At 38.4% G+C, this 18,548-nt stretch overlaps 2 protein-coding genes and 1 pseudogene across 2 annotated transcripts; 2 read left to right on the top strand and 1 right to left on the bottom strand.

Annotated features, from left to right (window-relative positions):
• Positions 1-1,508: 1,508 nt before the first annotated feature.
• LOC132167167 (luminal-binding protein 5-like) lies at positions 1,509-4,557 on the bottom strand (annotated as a pseudogene).
• A 2,673-nt stretch (positions 4,558-7,230) lies between these two features.
• Positions 7,231-8,871, top strand: LOC132192343 (uncharacterized). Its single transcript, XM_059571739.1, has 6 exons — positions 7,231-7,726; positions 7,891-7,993; positions 8,097-8,162; positions 8,249-8,404; positions 8,509-8,605; positions 8,746-8,871. The coding sequence occupies exons 1-6, from the start codon at positions 7,231-7,233 to the stop codon at positions 8,869-8,871; spliced, it is 1,044 nt and encodes a 347-aa protein (XP_059427722.1).
• Positions 8,872-12,733: 3,862 nt separating this feature from the next.
• LOC132180750 (importin subunit beta-1) lies at positions 12,734-17,772 on the top strand. Its single transcript, XM_059593684.1, has 3 exons — positions 12,734-12,854; positions 13,950-16,369; positions 16,466-17,772. Exons 2-3 carry the CDS (start codon positions 13,953-13,955, stop codon positions 16,662-16,664), a joined length of 2,616 nt encoding a protein of 871 aa, XP_059449667.1. The 5' UTR covers positions 12,734-12,854; positions 13,950-13,952; the 3' UTR covers positions 16,665-17,772.
• Positions 17,773-18,548: the final 776 nt, after the last annotated feature.

The following is an 18,548-nucleotide window of genomic DNA, read 5'->3' as shown; positions in this document are numbered from 1 at the left end:
AAGTTGTGCACTTGTGCATTTAATGTGGCAATAGAATATACCCCTAGGGTTTCTTTCTCTTCTCTCTAGCGCCTCCATAGAGAAAAGCAAGACTAAGGGGGTGGGAAGAACGGCTGACCAGGTTCTTCCCACCCCCGCCTTTCCTCTTTTATCCCTCTTCCTCTCTCCATGTTGCCTCTCAACAGTGATTTCTTTTGTCCGGTTTTATCCATCGCCTTGTGCAATTTATTCTATCTTTGTCAGAAATCACAACTCCAGCCCCTCCTCCGACGTTCCACTGCCTCTTCCGAGCCATGACAACAACATTTTCATTCGGATCCGTCATGGGTTTTCAATTTGGTTTCTTTGAAGTTTGATCTGGTTTCCCACTGGCAGCCCCACCACCCATCGCACCCCTCCACCATTGTTTCCGGCATCATCTCCTCCCACCGTTGCCTCTCGCTCACCCTTTCGGCCATCCCGGGCCGACGCATCTTAGCCATCTTTGCCGTTGGTGTTTTTGATTTTTGGTTTAAGAGATTTTATTCTGCTTTTAATTTATTGTATTTGTTGTCTCTTTATTTTTCTTTGTAATTTTTTGTTCACTGTGCATCTTTTCTTGGCTAGATCCTTGATTTGGCCCCCTTTTTTTTTTCTTTTTCTTTTTTTCTTTTTTTTAATATAATTTTTGACAGAGATTTTTCTCTCCTTTTCGACTACTGATGGTCGGCTACCCTTTGGAGTGTTGTTTCGTTTACAGAATTTTGCTGTTTATAACAGCCTCTTTTGGCCGTATTGGTTCACTTGATGGGCCGAGTCATTTAATTGACTCATTCTCGACTGTTACTAGGATTTCTTTGTTGATTTTATTTGTGTTCTTGTAATTTCCCTTTTCCATTCCCCCACTTTGAATAGAATAAAAAATTAAAAAAGAAAAAAAAAGAAAAAAAAAAAGTGGCAATAGAAGTAACGGAAGTAACTTCTTGGAATGTTTGTTTTCTAAAATCTTGATATGATTGTAAGTATTGAGTATGAGACTAAATCTTTAAGAATAATACTGTCGAAATTGGGGAATGGCTTCACGGGGTTTGTAAAGAGAAATGACCACACTTGAAAGGAATGACAGATTGATACTGGTTAGAAAACAATGTGCTTTTTGTGGGATTCACTGTTTTCTTTCAAATTGGGTTGGAAGTTCTATACCTTAGTTTGGAGAAACTTTGTCTGTGGGGCTACAAAATACAAATACTGGCTAATCCTGGTTCCTTTCTAATAAAGGTTATGGAAAATTTAGATAGTTGATCTAGTATCTAAATCATTAGGGAAAGAGTACTTCTAAAAATCACTTTTTAATTCCACAAAAGTGATGTAACAATCTCACATACTACACTTACATGATGGGTACTAATAAATAAATAATTAATTCAATGGTTGATAAACACTACCACGTCATCACAATAAGATGAATGATGCATTTGATATATATATATATATAAAGAAGATTGCAATCTCGAAAACCAACTACCTGTACTTTGATTGCTGAAAAAATTAATTGTGGTAAGTACAAAACCCATCTTCTAATATAGGATCTCTCTATACAAGTCACCACGTGAAAATCGGACAGAAGAAAAGGAAGGACAAGTAGTGACCTTGTCCCTCACACTGTTTCCTTCCACTCTACTAAGCCAAACACCAAAAAGAATTGGATTAGAAAAAGACATTGTTTGTTTATCCTACTCTTCAATTCTCTTAGCACTACCTAAAGCTTATATCTTTAGAGTTCATCATGGGAATCATCATCATCATCTTCGCCGCCATCTGATCCGCCGCCAGGGGCTCCACCAGACCTCTGATAGACAGCAGTTATAATTGGGTTGCAAACAGCCTCCACCTCTTTCAGCCTCTCCTCATAATCCTCTTTCTCAGCATCCTGATTGTCATCCAACCATTCCAGTGCCTCTTTAACTGCTGTCTCAATCTTCTCATTCTCATCAGACTCTAACTTGTCCTCAAGTTTGTCCTTGTCATTTATCTGGTTCTTCATGTTGTAAATGAAAGTCTCCAGGCTGTTTCGGGCATCAATCTTCTCCTTCACCTTCTTATCTTCCTCAGCAAACTCCTCAGCCTCCCGGACCATCCTGTCAATGTCGTTCTGGCTCAGCCAACCCTTGTCATTGGTGATTGTGATCTTCTCAGAACACCCCGAGGCCTTATCTTCAGCTTTAACGTTTAGAATACCATTGGCATCAACCTCAAATGTGACTTCAATCTGAGGAGTTCCTCTGCTCAAATAAAACAAGCAAATTCTAGTAAAGTTGAAGCACACATAACTTTGATAGAACGTAAACAGATTGAAAAGAGGCATGGGAAAAAGACCTTGGAGCTGGAGGAATTCCAGTCAAATCAAATTTCCCAAGCAATCTGCAGTCTTTTGTGAGACTCCTTTCCCCTTCAAAAACCTCCAAGTTGGCATCAGGACTACTCTTTATGCTAAACTAAACTCATGCAAAAAGATCGTGTACCTGGATTGTCACAGTTGTCTGCTGATCCTGGTAAGTAGTGAAGACCTGGGATTTCTTGGATGGGATAACAGTGTTTCTAGGAATCAATTTGTCATCACTCCACCAACGGTTTCGATACCAAGAGTGAGCGGGGCGACATCCAAGATAAGGATATCTAAATACAATTCAACAGAAAAGAGTAGTCAGTAAACCTGTAGTCATATTCTTAAAAGATTGATGAAGAATTCTCAAATAACTTATAATTGTAAGTAAAAGTACCTTTGGTTTCATCACCACCCTCTCCACTCAAAATGCTTCCTTGTACAGCAGCACCGTAAGCTACAGCTTCATCAGGGTTCACACCCTTGTTTGGCTCCTTACCATCAAAATAGTCCTTAAGAAGATGTTGAACCTTTGGAATCCTGGTGCTTCCACCAACAAGGACAAGTTCATCGATTTGGTGCTTGCCCAATCCGGCATCTTCCATAGCCTTATTAACAGGTCCCATGGTCTTTCTGAAGAGATCATTGTTCAACTCTTCGAATCGAGCCCTGGTAAATGGTTAAGAGAAATCCACACCTTCAAAGAGAGATTCAATCTCCACACGGACCTGATGCTGGCTGCTCAAGGCTCTCTTGGCACGCTCACTTTCTCTCCTCAGCTTCCCAAGAGCCCTATTGTCTTTGCTAATGTCCTTTTCATACTTCTTCTTAATCAATTTGATGAAATACTCCATGATTCTATGATTGAAGTCCTCACCTATAAGGGAATTGAATGAATATTAATTAAACCTCTAATCCTTTTCCAGACTAAATTGTTCTCTACCCAGTACTCACTTGAAATCATTATTAACCAAATAAAGAGCAAACATCATAAGCAAATGTACTTACCTCCCAAGTGAGTGTCTCCATTTGTGGCAAGAACCTCAAAAACACCATTGTCAATTGTCAAGATACTGACATCAAATGTCCCGCCACCAAGGTCAAATACAAGGATGTTCTTCTCACCACCCTTTTTGTCCAAACCATAGGCAATGGCCGCCGCAGTTGGTTCATTTATAATCCTTGCAACGTTCAACCCAGCAATAATACCAGCGTCCTTGGTAGCCTGCCTCTGGGCATCATTGAAGTAAGCTGTAGAATTCAATACAAAGTATGAATTAGCCCATCACCAAGCATATCTATCAATCTTGTTGGTATTCAAATTTCAAACAAAAGGGTTACAGTTACCAGGAACTGTCACAACAGCATCCTTAATTTTCTTCCCAAGAAATGCCTCGGCTGTCTCCTTCATCTTTGTTAGAATCATAGCACTGATCTCCTCAGGGCTAAAGACCTTAGTCTCCCCATCCTTGATCTTGACTTGTATGTAGGGCTTTCCATCCTTGTTCACAATCTTGTATGGAACAAGCTTCATGTCCTTCTGCACCTCCTTGTCATCAAACCTACAGAAACCAAACCACAGTTTTTAGAGCCTTGACAACACATAATATCATCTACACAAGAGAGAGAGAGAGAGAGAAAGAGTGATTACTTTCTTCCAATAAGTCTTTTAACATCAAAAACGGTCCTCTCGGCATTTGCAGCCACCTGATTCTTAGCAGCCTCACCGATCAATCTCTCACCATCAGTGAATGCAACCCATGAAGGGGTGATCCGGTTTCCTTGATCATTGGCTATGATTTCACACATGCCCATTCTTGTAAACACCCACACAAGAATAAGTTGTGCCCAGGTCTATCCCAATTACCGTTCCCAATTTAGTTGCTTCCTCTTTCGCAATAGAAATTGCAAATAAACTTCCTGTTAACAAAACCATCTACTCTGTTAATTACGCCTTCCATTCACATTGCAAAATTAGATTATTCAACCATAAACTACAATTTAAATTTAAAAATTACATTTTTAAATTATAAATAGAGAAGTAAGTGCAAAACAAACACTCACCGAACACAAGAATGCCCAAAATGATCAGATGCACGTGTGGTCTCAACGCACCGTCCATCGCATGGAGCTCCAACCCTTAACAAAGTACAAAGAATTCAAATTCGTGTTTGTGTTTCTCAGTGTCAGTACGAAGTTGTTCGGTCGCCAACAAGTGTTTTCTCCCTCCTTAATATATAGGGATGGGTCCGCCGTGAATGTCGGGGTTAGTGTTTCGGAGAGCTGCGTCATCGACGATGACGTGGACCAATGGAGTTTCAGGAGTCGACATGTGAGCCAATGAGAATGGGTGTTTCAAAGAGAACTATCATCGACGATGGCGTGGGCCAATGGAGACTAGGAGTCGACCTATGAGCCAATGAGAATGAGTGTTTTGTGTTGGGACGATCCTGGCCCTTCATTTTCCAGTCTTGGCGGTCTCCTTGGTCAGAATAAACTGGTCTATACACTCTATACGATTGACATGAGTCAAAGAAAGGATGAAACAAATTTCTTTTTATGGAAGTAAACTTTGTTTATGGTAAAGTGATGGGGAGAAAAGGGTTAGATTGTAAATGCCAATAATAATAATAATTATTATTATTTTTCTAAGTTGCTCAAATTTTATTGCCTTACTAATTTTATTTTATTGCCTTACTAGTTGTTACATATGAGAATTTGAACCCTAACATTTAACACATGATATACTAAAGGATGGACCAGGCTTCCATGCAGTTCAAAAAAGAAATACATATCTGCGTCATGTGTAATATCTAGGATATTGCATGTGGTGCAATACCTTTATATTGAGTTAATGATCTAAAGACCGATTTGGTTACCTTCAACCCGATGATCAAGGGTGGTGGAACTATTTCAATGGCCAAAATTAGTAGTTTAACTACCTCTAAAAATTAGTTGGGAGTGACTGAACCATCCTTTTGCTCATTGAGAGTGATTCGATTACTATGTGTAACGAGATAATAATGAAGGAGGTGGCGGAATAAAAGCTTGACGGTGGTTGGGAGGTGGCGGAAGAGTAGAGTGAAAGGTTACTATGGGTGGAGAGGTGAGGCAATTGTGCTGAAAATGATAGGAATTTTTTTTTAGATGACATGGTAGTTTATGGGCCTTTCATTTAACATTAGTAGCTCAAATTAGGGCTATTGCATAGGATCTCAATCCTAATAAATGTTAAAATATGATTTATTTAACTTGAATAAAAAAAATCTACAATATTATGGAATTCTCCATACAAACCAGATGATATGAATTAAACTAATGAATATGTAAAGAATCTTAATAATGTGGTCGTATTTAATCTACTTAATATATATATATATATATATATATATATATATATATGGGTGTAAGGTTTATTGGATTAGTTGTTTTTTTATTTCAAATGAACATGAGGCCAAGAGAGATTAAGAAGTATAACATTGTAAATGATTGTTTTTTTCTTGTTATTTTTGTTTTGTTTTGTTGGGCCATACATAGTAAGTGAATTACCTAAATGCTTTGCCTTTGTTAATATCATTTTATAAAGCAAATGACTTTCATCCCCCTAATTAATCCAATAGTTTCTTTTAGCAAACTTGACAAGTTTGCTGTTACTTTCTAAGACGATTTAGGTGGAATATATTTTGCTATTTTAATTTAGCATATGATGTACATGCTCTTCCATGTCTCAAAGAATTAGACTGCTTTTGCTTTTGTTGAATGTGCTAAAGCACTGTAAGGCTTTACCAACGTGTGGACTTATAAAGTAATGGTGCCTTTACTTTAGATTGAATGGATTAATTGATTCCAAAATCCTTTTTCTTCCATAGAAGTTTGGTCAATTTATCTTATATTTTTCAAACCTTCTTTATGCTTTATTGTTCAAAACTTCTCGAGGTTTTCTCTCTGTTCATTGCATTAGCCTTTTCTTTTATCCCAAATTGACCTTGTTTGAACAGTCATTAAACTTGATGATCCAGCAATTTGCAATGTCCTCCTTAAACTTTAGAATTAGATAATTTTTTTTATGTTATTTTTGCATAATGCTTTTGTGTGTGAAATGATAAGGAAATGAGAAGTATGAAATTTCTTCATATGAAAAACACATATCTATAGAAACTTTTTAGTCTCGTTTCAACAAGAATGTAAACATTGTTTGAACACGACACAGCAACCATCTAGGTAACAAGTTCTACCTCGAAATGTTTACGTGCATGACACGTGTCTGGTTTGAACGAGACACATCTTAATTAATCACTAGGAAAGCTGGCAAGTGACATTCACTGTGGTATGGCATTTGACACGTGGCACCCAACCATGTTCAAACAAACCCTATCTCGTTCAAATGAAATTCCTCTCATTCGAATAAAATGCATATTTTTGAAAAAAAAAATCTAAATTTAATTATTATTCTTATTTTTCATTTATCCTGAATATTACACAAGGTGTTTGGAGTTCTTTCATGGTGTGTTTGGGTGTGTGAAATTATATGAATGGATGATTTATATCATTCTTAATTTATTGATTTTTGTGTTAGTACTTCAAATATATCCTTTGTTTTCTTTTTCTTTTTCTTTTTCCTCTTCACTAAATTGATCAAATTGAAGGCTGATGCAAATTAATTAGCACTAGCTACCACATAATTATATATTGCCTGGATGAGATTTCACCTAATTTTGAATAAATCAAAATATCCAAATTCCAAATAAAAATCATGCAGCCTTCTAGCCCCTCACTTGTAACTGTCAACAACCGTTTTTCCCACCACCCAGCTGGTGATCATTGAGACCAAAGAAAAAGAAACATAGCCACCACCTTCTCTCTCTCTAATGGCGAAGGTGGTGGTTTACACCCTCATAGCCACCGCCGTCATCATCCTCATAGTGCTCTCCCCCTCCAAACAACACGGTCAGGACCTTGGAGGTGGCCGGAATCGCCGTCTCGGTTACAAATTTCCGGTCGCGACTTTTGATCCACTTGTGGCAGAATTGGAAAGATTAGCTCAAAATCATGGGCTAGGGGACCCCATTAATCCACTTGATTTGGAAAATCATTCCTTCCCAGATGAGTTTGCAGATGCATACAAATATTTTAGTGAAGGAAAGCTAAATATAACCTTGAGGTTGATTGTTTTGTTCCCTTTGTTGGACAAGGCATCAAATGATGGGGTGGTTAGTTTCAAGGAGCTAGAGGTTTGGATTGCACAGAGAGCCCTACAAGGATTGAATTATAGGACAGAGAAAGAGTTGGCATTGCTTGACAAGGATGAAGATGGGATCATATCTTTCAGGGAGTATTTATCTCAATTTTCCAATGAAGATCTAGGTACTTAAATGGTTTTTATGTATTATACAATCAATGTATGCTCCATTTGGTTGCATAGAAGATGACCCATTGGATAGAAAAACAAGCAACTTTTTTTTCTTTTTTGTTTTCTTGGCAACCAAATAGATATTCAAGTTTGACACTAACTAAAGAATGTGAAACAGAGAAAAATGGACAGGGGTATGGTGAAGCTGGATGGTGGAAGGAGCAACTTGAGAATGCTGATGCTGATCAAAATGGATCTCTTAGCTTTGATGAGTTCAAAGAGTAAACTTTCAATCTTAATAATGGGATTAATGTAGTCTGTAGACAACTGATTTCTGCATGCTGTGGAATTGATGATCTAAAGCCATGTTTTTCATGCATGTAGTTTCTTGCACCCTGAAGACAGTGGAAACGAGAAAGTTCAGAAATGGCTTTTGAGAGAAAAGATGAAGTAATTATTAGTTGTTCCTACATTTGTATTTACATTTTAACAATGGGTCATTGAGCTATGATATATACCCTGTCATTTGTTTACAGGCGAATGGACTATGATGGTGATGGGAAACTAGATTTTGCGGAATTCCATGAACATTCTTATGGTATTTACAAGAATTATGTTGAATTTGAAACTGCTGGGGCTGCTGTTCCAACAGCAGAAGAGAAATTTGCAGAGCTTGATGTGAACAAGGACAGGTATATATATATATATATAATTTTCTGATCAAATATTAATGATAGGATTATATTTTTATGGTTTTACAGATTCACTGATTTCATATTGGCAAAAAATTTTAAAGATTCCTGGGAGTGGAAGAATTGAAACCCATGCTACCTTACCTTCACCCAGGAGAACTGTTTTCTGCAAAACATTATACTAGTTATCTAATTCATCAGGTAAGTTGCTAAAGAATTGAAACCCTTTTGTATTTCTTTGCTTTTGGAGGTTTTTTCAGGAGGAAAAATGAATTGGACTGATGATTTTCAGTATGTGGCATTGAATTTTCTAACTTGTGCCTCTATTTCATTTCATTCAGGCTGATGACAACAAAGATGGGAGCTTGTCACTTGACGAGATGCTCAATCACGAGAACATTTTCTATAGCACCGTCTATGATGAAAACAATGAAGATTATGATGAAGATTTCCATGACGAACTCTGAGCTGTGATCCCCAGAACACTAAAACGAGAAATTCTCTTTGTTAATTAATCTCTTAGGAAGTACTGAAATTCCATTCTTGTAAATAATTTTTTTTTTTTGGTTAAAGAATTTGAAACTTAAAGGAAGACATTGAAATATGTCTCCTTCGAGCAAGCTTTGGGCGGTAGTATTAAAAAAGGGATGATAGGTTTAGTTCAGTGAACAACCATTGTATTGATCAATCCACTTAAGATATATTTATTTATTTATTAGCAATGAATCCCTCTCTGCCACCTACTCTATATCTGCCAAGATTTTTCCCCATATTTTTTTTTTAAAATTTTTTTAATTTTTTAATTTTTTTTTAAGTTTGTCCATGAATTATCCATCATTTTAATTTGGTCATATTGATGTGACACATTTTTTTTTAAAGGTATATTCTTACAAAATTAACAACTAATGAAAGCATTAGTTATAATTTGAGCTATCAACTCACTCTAATAAAATTCACTAATCAATTTATAATTATAATTTTTTTTAATTATTTATAAAACTCACTCTCACCCAATATGTAATCAATATGCGACTTAGCATATATAAATACCTTCATGATCAACCCGCTCAATAGACAATTCATCTTCTTAATGTGAGACTTAATTTATGCAGACTGGAGTGTCCCATTTTTTTTTTTTTTCTAAACAAAATGAGAAAGGGTTATAAGGACACATGGGTAGGCTAGCAACATACCCAAAACAAAAATTACCGTGTAAAAAATACAACCAAATAGTAAAAAATGAGTCAAAATATGAAAAATGATGATGATTCTTATTTATTTATTTATTTTTTCTTTTTAACCCCAAAAGGACAGTGATTCTTTGCTTCCAAAATGAATTAACAATTGGGTAGTGGAGGTTAACTGGTTAAGGCTAGAAAAGTTGTCTCATAAAGTCAGGTGAGAATCGGAACACATTCATATTGTCCTCCAACTTGCTTAAAAGTACTACTGAAGTACCTTGGACTAACTGTTTATAACCACATCTCCTGCGCAATCTTAACCGTTGGTTTCCTGTAATAAAACCCATACGTAATTAGGTAAATTCCATTATCATTTGGGATAATTTTGATTTTCAATGTTTTTACTTAGGCTCCGTTTACTTCGACGTAAAATGGTTTTCAGAAAATGATTTCCGTATTTTACGGTATTTACTTCGACGTAAAATAGTGGTCAACGAAAAATATTTTCCTTTTGACCGAAAATTCTTCTTTAATTTTCGGAAAATAGTTTACGATTTTGAAAACCGAAAACCATTTTCCGATTATAAGCATCTTATTCTTAAATCGATGGACCTTGCCAAGACCCGCCCAGAACCTCGCCGGGAATTGACCGGGACCTGCCCAGGACTTGACCGGGACCCGCCCAGGACCTGTGCGGGACCAGCACGGGACCTACCAAGGACCCACCTAGGACTTGACCGGGACCCACCTAGGACCTGCCCGGGACTAGCCCGGGACCCACCTAGGACCTGCCCGGGACTAGCCCGGGACCCTCTCGGGACTTGACCGGGACCTGCCCGGGACCTAACCGGGACTCGCCCGGGACCTAACTGGGACCTGCCCAGGACTAGCCCAAGATCTGACCGGGACCTACTCGGGACCTGCTCGAGACCTGCCTGGGACCCTGGCGGGACCTGCCCGGGGCCTAACCGGGACCTGCCTGGGACTAGCCCGGGACCTGACCGGGACTTGACCGGGACCTACCCCGGACCCACCCGGGACTTTCTTGGGACATGACCAGGACCCGCCTGGGACCTGCCCGGGACCCGCACTGGACCTGACCGGGACCTGCCTGGGACCCGCCCCGAACCCCGGCGGGACTTGCCCAGGACCTAACCGAGACCCGCCCGGGACCTGCCTAGGCGGGTCCCGGGCAAGTCCCCTGCGGGTCCCGGTCAGGTCCTGAGCGGGTCTCGGTTAGGTCCCGGGTGAGTCCCAATCAGGTACAAGGCGGGTCCTGGGCAAGTCTCGGACGGGTCCCGGTTAGGTCTAGGGCGGGCCCCGGGCAGGTCCCAGTCAAGTCCCGAGCGGGTCCCAGGCACGTCCCGGGCTGGTCCCGGTCAGGTCTAGGGCGGGTCCCGAGCAAATCTCGGACGGGTCCCGGTTAGGTCTCGGGCAGGTCCCAGTCAAGTCCCGAGTGGGTCCCAGGCAGTTCCCTAGCAGGTCCCTACGGAGTTTCGAACAAGTTCCGTGTAGGTCCCGGCGGGGACCTTATTGGAAAAAATATATATATAAAAAGATATGAAAAAAAAAAAAAATTATTTTCCATGTACAAGGTAAACGCCGTAAAATGTTTTCGACGAAAAATATTTTTAAAGAAAATGACTTTTCTGAAAATATTTTACGAAAGAAACCATTTTACGTCGAAGTAAACGGAGCCTTAATTAATTTCTATTAGTGATCTCAAAATATGCGGCTTGAAAAAATAGTAATTTTAAAATGTAGTTAATATCTTTAAAAACACAATTAAAAATTTAGTAAAAATCATAGTTGCATTTAAAAATAAAATAAAAATAAAAATTCATGCATTGCCTGGGTTTAAAAATCTGAAAAAATAAACAGTAATTTTAAAATGTAGTTAATATCTTTAAAAACACAATTAAAAATTTAGTAAAAATCATAGTTGCATTTAAAAATAAAATAAAAATAAAAATTCATGCATTGCCTGGGTTTAAAAATCTGAAAAAATTCAGATTTTTAAACTTATCATTTTCTTTTTCAAGAAAATGCTAGACAAACAACTCATTTATAATTCATTTACAACTTCTGACACGTATCAATATGTGAATATAAAGTATTATAAGATGTTAAATGCTTACAACTTTTTGCTTCAATCACATACAAATTGTTTATAGGGAAAAATACACTTGACCCCCTAAATTATCTACCCATTTGCACTTTTAACTCAAATGTTTAAAAAGTAACACTTTATCCCTTTAAAGTATCTAACATTGACCACATGAAGTACATTTTACCCCATGAGTATTTTGAGTTGACACTTTACTCTCCAAAACTTAGTTAATTGGGGGGTAAAATGTCAACTCAAAATACTTAAGGGGTAAAGTGTACTTTATGGGGTCAAATGTTAATGTCAGATACTTTGGAGGGATAAAATGTCACTTTTTAAACATTAAAATTAAAAGTGAAAATGAGTGGACAGTTCAAGGAGGTAAAATGTATTTTTTCCTTGTTTATATATATATATATATATATAAACAAGGAGAAAATTAATTTTTTTAGTAAATGTCATTAGACTTTAGCTGGTGTGTATTCGTATGATTGACACTTTACCTCACTGAAGTCTAATGACATTTACTAAAAAATTTAATTTATTATTCAATTAATAAATATATTACTTGCATATATTTTTGTGGTTCATCCAATCATTTTACCTCTTCTGTTCCAGCTAGTTTAATCAGAAAATGCTATTTTAAAAGACTAAAGTATTTTTTGTAGGATGGAGAATTAAATTGATTTATATCAATCTTAAAATTAACAATATTGGTGCTAGCTGGTCCCACACGTTATCTTCTTCCACGGCAGTACAATTGAGTATTCTTGATGAACAATCTCGTCCGTCAAATAAGCATTTCCCCAATAATATTATAATACTTCTTATCAACTCTAACCTACGTAATTATTTATGGAGCCCACTAGACAACTCACACCTTAACCCAAAGCAATTATCAGAATGAGAAATGCTAGACTCCTTTAAATCCAACGGTTCTGATCTGTTTAAGGATAACAAATAATACTACTAGGGTCCCACAAAACAAGTCACTACTATAAAACCTCAAATTAAAAAAAAAAAGAAAAAAGTAGAATTCAAGCCCCCTCTTTTTCAATTTTCCTCTCTCTCTCTCTCCCACACTCTTTTAGGGTTTCAGAGCGCAGTTTTGCTTTTTCCAATCGGTTATCGTACTGTCTCCGTCAATTTCGTGAACCCTCAGGTAATTTGTTATCTCTCTCTAAATCCTGATTTTATTAACGGCAATTAGGGTTCTGTGCTGTGATTTGGAGATTCGATCTCGACTTTTTGCTGATCTCTGATTCGATTTATTGGTTCTTCAATTTTCGTGAAAGTGGTCGAATTTTGATTTTCTTGTGACGGTAATTTTAATGGGTTTCCGTTGTTTTTTGCGACTACTAGTGTGTTCTTGAAGTAATTTGAATTTACTCGAATTTTATGCGTTATTGTTTTCAATCGGATTAGATCCGTGATTTCTTCAACTTTTACTTATATGGGTTTCAATTCCAAGTGTTCAGGGTCTGGTGGGTATGCTAGGTTTTCAGATGAAAAGAGCAAAAGTTGGTTTTTTATTGATTAGTTTGGATCGAAGTAGTGTTTCTGGTTGATTAATTTCGTTTCTTAATGGTTTTGAAATTTTGAGTGTTTTTCCGAGGGGTTGCTGTGACCTGTGATATAGATTTTTCTGTTTTCTGGGTGAATTTGGGTTTCTGATTTATTATTTATTGTTTGGCTTTATTACAGTGTATTTATCTTCCACTTTTTTGCCGTAAGTAGTTAGTTCACCTGATTTACTTGTAAGGTTACCATTCTCAAGTGTTTTCTGTTTCCAGATATTGTCTGATTCTGATGATAATTTTCGGAGTCCACAGTAGAGGCACGATTTTCCTTTTTGGGGTCTTTTTTATGCTTCAAAATTCTTACAGTTTCATTCAATGTAATCATTTTTTAATTTAATCTGCATCTGAAAATGTTGATCTTTGGTTGGCTACGGGAAATGATGAGAAAAAAAGGGAATTTATATATAAAAGCTTTACATCGAAGTCAACTAGCAATTTTGTTGTGTTTGTTCAGTTGGGTGCATTTTTACTTTACTTTCTTTTTAAGGAATTGAAATGTCTCGTACTATTTTTTCCTTCTCTCCCTACAACTTTTTTTTGGGTGGTTTGATGACACTGTGATGCCCCTTCTCAACTCTTTACTCATTTCTTTATGGACTTGGGTTTGGGATGGGTTGGAGACTCATATGATTAATGGAACTCCATTTATCTGATAAGTATATATTTGATACACTCAGATAATGGCGATGGAAGTTACCCAGATTCTTCTAAATGCACAATCAATAGATGGAACAGTGCGGAAGCATGCAGAAGACAGTTTAAAACAGTTTCAGGAGCAAAACCTTCCCAGTTTTTTTCTCTCTCTGTCGGGGGAGCTAGCAAATGATGATAAGCCTGTTGAGAGCCGTAAATTAGCAGGTTTGATACTTAAGAATGCCTTGGATGCCAAGGAACAAGCTAGAAAGTATGAGCTTGTTCAAAGGTGGGTGTCACTGGACGCTGCTGTGAAGGCCCAGATCAAAACATGCTTGTTACAGACCCTCTCTGCTCCTGCCCCTGATGCTCGATCTACTGCATCTCAAGTCATTGCGAAGGTTGCAGGCATTGAGTTGCCTCAGAAACAGTGGCCTGAGTTGATAGGATCGCTTTTGTCAAATATTCACCAAGTACCGGCTAATGTTAAGCAAGCAACTTTGGAGACTCTTGGATACTTGTGTGAGGAAGTCTCTCCTAATTGTGTGGATCAAGATCACGTGAATAAAATACTTACGGCTGTAGTTCAGGGAATGAATGCATCTGAAGGGAACAGTGATGTTAGGCTTGCTGCTACTCGAGCACTGTACAATGCTTTGGGCTTTGCTCAGGCAAATTTTAGTAATGATATGGAGCGTGATTATATCATGAGAGTTGTCTGTGAGGCAACTTTGTCCACAGAATTGAAGATACGACAGGCAGCTTTTGAGTGTCTGGTCTCCATTTCATCAACTTACTATGAGAAATTAGCTCCTTATATCCAGGACATCTTTAACATTACAGCAAAGGCCGTGAAGGAAGATGAGGAGCCTGTTGCTCTTCAAGCCATTGAGTTCTGGAGTTCAATTTGTGATGAGGAGATAGATATCTTGGAAGATTATGGGGATGATTTCACTGGTGACTCTGGTATTCCTTGTTTCTATTTTATCAAACAGGCCCTCCCTGCCCTTGTCCCTTTGCTGTTGGAGACACTCCTTAAGCAAGAGGAGGATCAGGATCAGGATGAAGGGGCTTGGAATATTGCAATGGCTGGTGGCACTTGCCTTGGCCTGGTTGCGCGTACTGTGGGAGATGATATTGTCCCACTTGTTATGCCTTTTATTGAAGAGAACATAACAAAACCTGATTGGAGGCATCGGGAAGCAGCCACATATGCTTTTGGTTCAATTTTGGAGGGTCCTTCCCCTGACAAGTTAACTCCCATTGTCAATGTTGCTTTGACATTCATGCTTAGTGCTTTAACAAGGGACCCAAATACCCATGTGAAGGACACTACTGCATGGACCCTGGGGCGAATCTTTGAATTTCTTCATGGTTCAACCACGGATGCACCAATAATTACACAAGCAAATTGCCAACAGATCATTACTGTTCTGCTTCAGAGCATGAAGGATGTTCCAAATGTTGCTGAGAAGGCTTGTGGCGCGCTCTATTTTCTTGCACAAGGTTATGAGGAGGGGGCCCCATCATCTCCTTTAACTCCTTTTTTCCAGGAAATTGTTCAGGCCCTTCTCACTGCTACTCACAGAGAAGACGCTGGCGAATCTCGATTAAGGACCGCTGCCTATGAGACTTTGAATGAAGTGGTGAGGTGTTCAACTGATGAAACAGCTCCCATGGTGTTGCAACTTGTTCCCGTCATCATGATGGAGCTGCACCAGACTCTTGAGGGGCAAAAGCTTTCATCTGATGAGAGAGAGAAGCAGAGTGAAGTACAAGGCCTTCTTTGTGGGTGTTTACAGGTCATTATTCAGAAGCTAGGATCATCAGAGCCAACTAAATATGTCTTTATGCAGTATGCAGATCAAGTGATGGGTCTATTCCTGCGGGTTTTTGCTTGTAGAAGTGCCACTGTGCATGAGGAGGCCATGCTTGCCATTGGAGCCCTTGCCTATGCAGCAGGCCCAGATTTTGCAAAATACATGCCTGAGTTTTACAAGTATTTGGAAATGGGTCTTCAAAATTTTGAGGAGTACCAAGTGTGTGCTGTGACAGTTGGTGTTGTGGGGGATATATGCAGGGCATTGGAGGATAAGATTCTTCCTTACTGTGATGGGATTATGACACAGCTCCTTAAGAACTTATCAAGCAATCAGTTGCACCGTTCTGTTAAGCCTCCCATATTCTCTTGTTTTGGTGATATAGCACTTGCTATTGGAGAGAACTTTGAAAAATATTTGATGTATGCGATGCCCATGCTCCAGAGTGCAGCAGAGTTGTCTGCTCACACATCAGGTGCTGACGATGATATGATGGAGTACACAAATTCTCTAAGAAATGGAATCTTGGAGGCATATTCTGGCATTTTCCAAGGCTTCAAGAACTCTACCAAAACCCAGCTCTTGATTCCCTATGCACCTCACATCCTCCAGTTCTTGGACAGCATATATATGGAGAAAGACATGTGAGTTTATAGAAGATTCTAATTTTCCTTTATTCTTGTGTGGAATGTTTCTTATGATATTTTATTTGCTAAAATCTTTTATTTATTTATTTATAGGGATGATTTGGTGATGAAAACTGCTGTTGGAGTCCTTGGAGATCTAGCAGATACGCTTGGAAGTAATGCAGGTTCTTTGATACAGCAATCTCTGTCAAGCAAAGAATTTTTAAATGAATGCTTGTCCTCAGATGACCATTTGATTAAAGAATCTGCTGAATGGGCCAAATTGGCCATCAGTCGTGCCATTTCTGTTTGATGCTACCATCACTTGGTATGCCCCTTAATTTTAGAAGTCCCTGCATGCATTTGGGTGTGTTGAGTCGGGGTCCGGGATCGCATACTTGTTGAGTCATCACCATTTTCAGACAACAGTGTTGTTGGTCTTCAAGTTGTCACTAACTATTGCATCATCAGCAAAACTTGTTGCTAACTAATGCATCAGCGCCGTTGGGTCGGGTTCTGGTTTGTCAGGAGAAAGTGGGTAGTGATGGCTTCACTGAAATGGGTGGAGGCCAACATAGAAAATCAGGAAAAAAAAATATATATTAGGGTTCGTGGGAGGGGTGCGGTTGCGGAGGTGGAGGTGGAGTTAAGCTTGAGGAAAGTAGACATAACTCAAGCTGCTTGATCGTTGGCTGTTTGATGAGACCCTTTTAGAGTAGTCCTATTCAAACCTGGTGTCGGTTTTACAGGAGTTGAATGGACGAATGCAGAGAGTTGTTTATGGGGTCATGACATTTCAACGCCACCCAGATGCTATATTTTCGAGAATTTCTCCTTACTTCAGCAGGTTTTCATTCCTGATATCTCCTTTCTAGAGAAGATCTTCATTCCTAATTTCTCCTTCATTGGCAGATTCTAATTCTTTTTGCTAATTTGCGTCTGCATCTGTTCATCATATGTCCATCATGGTCGGGTTGTATTTCATCACTTTCATATTTTTTTTCATATACTTGGTACGTGTGGCTGGCATCCACCACCCACATACCACGGGGAGCATTTCATCCTGCATTGCATTCATTCATTTTTCATTTTTGTCAGTCTTAGTGGCCGTTTCTCAGGTCAAATGTCCAAATACCATGCATTCATGAAATCATTGGTTCGGCGCCGTTTCTTTCGCTTTTTTTTTTTTTTTTCTTTTTCTTTTTTTTAAAGTATAGTTGTTTATTGTGCTTTGGAATGTGTAATCATAATTTTTATTGAAATGTCACCGAATTGTGATGACATTTAAAGGGCTGAGTAAGGATTTGGAGCGTCACTTGTTTGGAGAGGCAGTATATTTGTGGTCTTGCCTCAGTTGTTATCTTTCAAGTGATATTATAGAAACAATGAATTTTTGTAAATTTGGGCAGATCTTTTTTTTTGTTTTGTTTTTATTCCTAATTTTCTTGTCCTTTTAAGCCTGTTTTATTTATTTATTTTTGGTCGATGATTTGCGATAATTCAATTAGCAACGAGTGCAAGTCTTGGTATTGGATATTAGATCCTTAATATCCTTTCCCGACTTAATTGTTGGCCTTACTGTGCATGGTCCTGTATGTCCTCTCCAATGGGTGGCGCCACTCTCCAATGAGACTGATTATTCAAAAATCAAAAGCATAATGGTAAAGACAAGCCAGGTGGTTTTTAATTTGGCAACAAACCCAGCAGAATTGTGATTTACCAACCGACCCTTGGGATGGGCCATATGGTGCATGGGAGGAGAAGCCCAAAGAAGTTTGGTTTTTTCTCATTTGCGTTTTTGTTAAAGTGGGGGCTTAAGAAAGCTTGAATCTCTTCTGTAGGGGAACACTGATGATGTAACCAAACTGAAAGAAGCTCAGCCCAAGCCTCTTATTGTCACTAGTTTGTTAATATTGGCAATCAATTCAGGTTTTAGGTACACAAAAATCTTGTGTGGTTGAAAGCTACGTATACACAATTCCAAAACATGAGTTAGTAGATAAGTTGCATTCATCCATTTTGTCCATGAAGGGTCGCCAGTACTGCTCATTAAAGCTTTAGGGAAGAGAAGTAGAAGATAGGTTACTCTTACTTTTAAGGTAGTACAGAGAAAGTGGTGTGACCCTTTGTGATATGACTGCCACCTTCCATATCTTAGACATCAGTAGTGCTCATAAAGTTTTCCTATTTTGTTCTT

The sequence above is a fragment of the Corylus avellana genome, chromosome ca1, assembly GCF_901000735.1.
Source record: "Corylus avellana chromosome ca1, CavTom2PMs-1.0".
In the NCBI taxonomy this organism is placed as follows: Eukaryota; Viridiplantae; Streptophyta; class Magnoliopsida; order Fagales; family Betulaceae; genus Corylus; species Corylus avellana.
This window is presented reverse-complemented; position numbering and strand designations above follow the sequence as displayed.

What these genes read in the sequence shown, in the direction of transcription:
- LOC132180750 (XM_059593684.1), top strand. Translation starts at nt 13,953, where the DNA reads ATGGCGATGGAAGTTACCCAGATTCTTCTAAATGCACAATCAATAGAT. An exon ending in ATATATATGGAGAAAGACAT is followed by an intron (nt 16,370 to 16,465) that starts GTGAGTTTATAG and finishes ATTTATTTATAG; the next exon opens with GGATGATTTGGTGATGAAAA.
- LOC132192343 (XM_059571739.1), top strand. Translation starts at nt 7,231, where the DNA reads ATGGCGAAGGTGGTGGTTTACACCCTCATAGCCACCGCCGTCATCATC. An exon ending in ATTTTCCAATGAAGATCTAG is followed by an intron (nt 7,727 to 7,890) that starts GTACTTAAATGG and finishes AATGTGAAACAG; the next exon opens with AGAAAAATGGACAGGGGTAT. An exon ending in CTTGATGTGAACAAGGACAG is followed by an intron (nt 8,405 to 8,508) that starts GTATATATATAT and finishes AAAATTTTAAAG; the next exon opens with ATTCCTGGGAGTGGAAGAAT.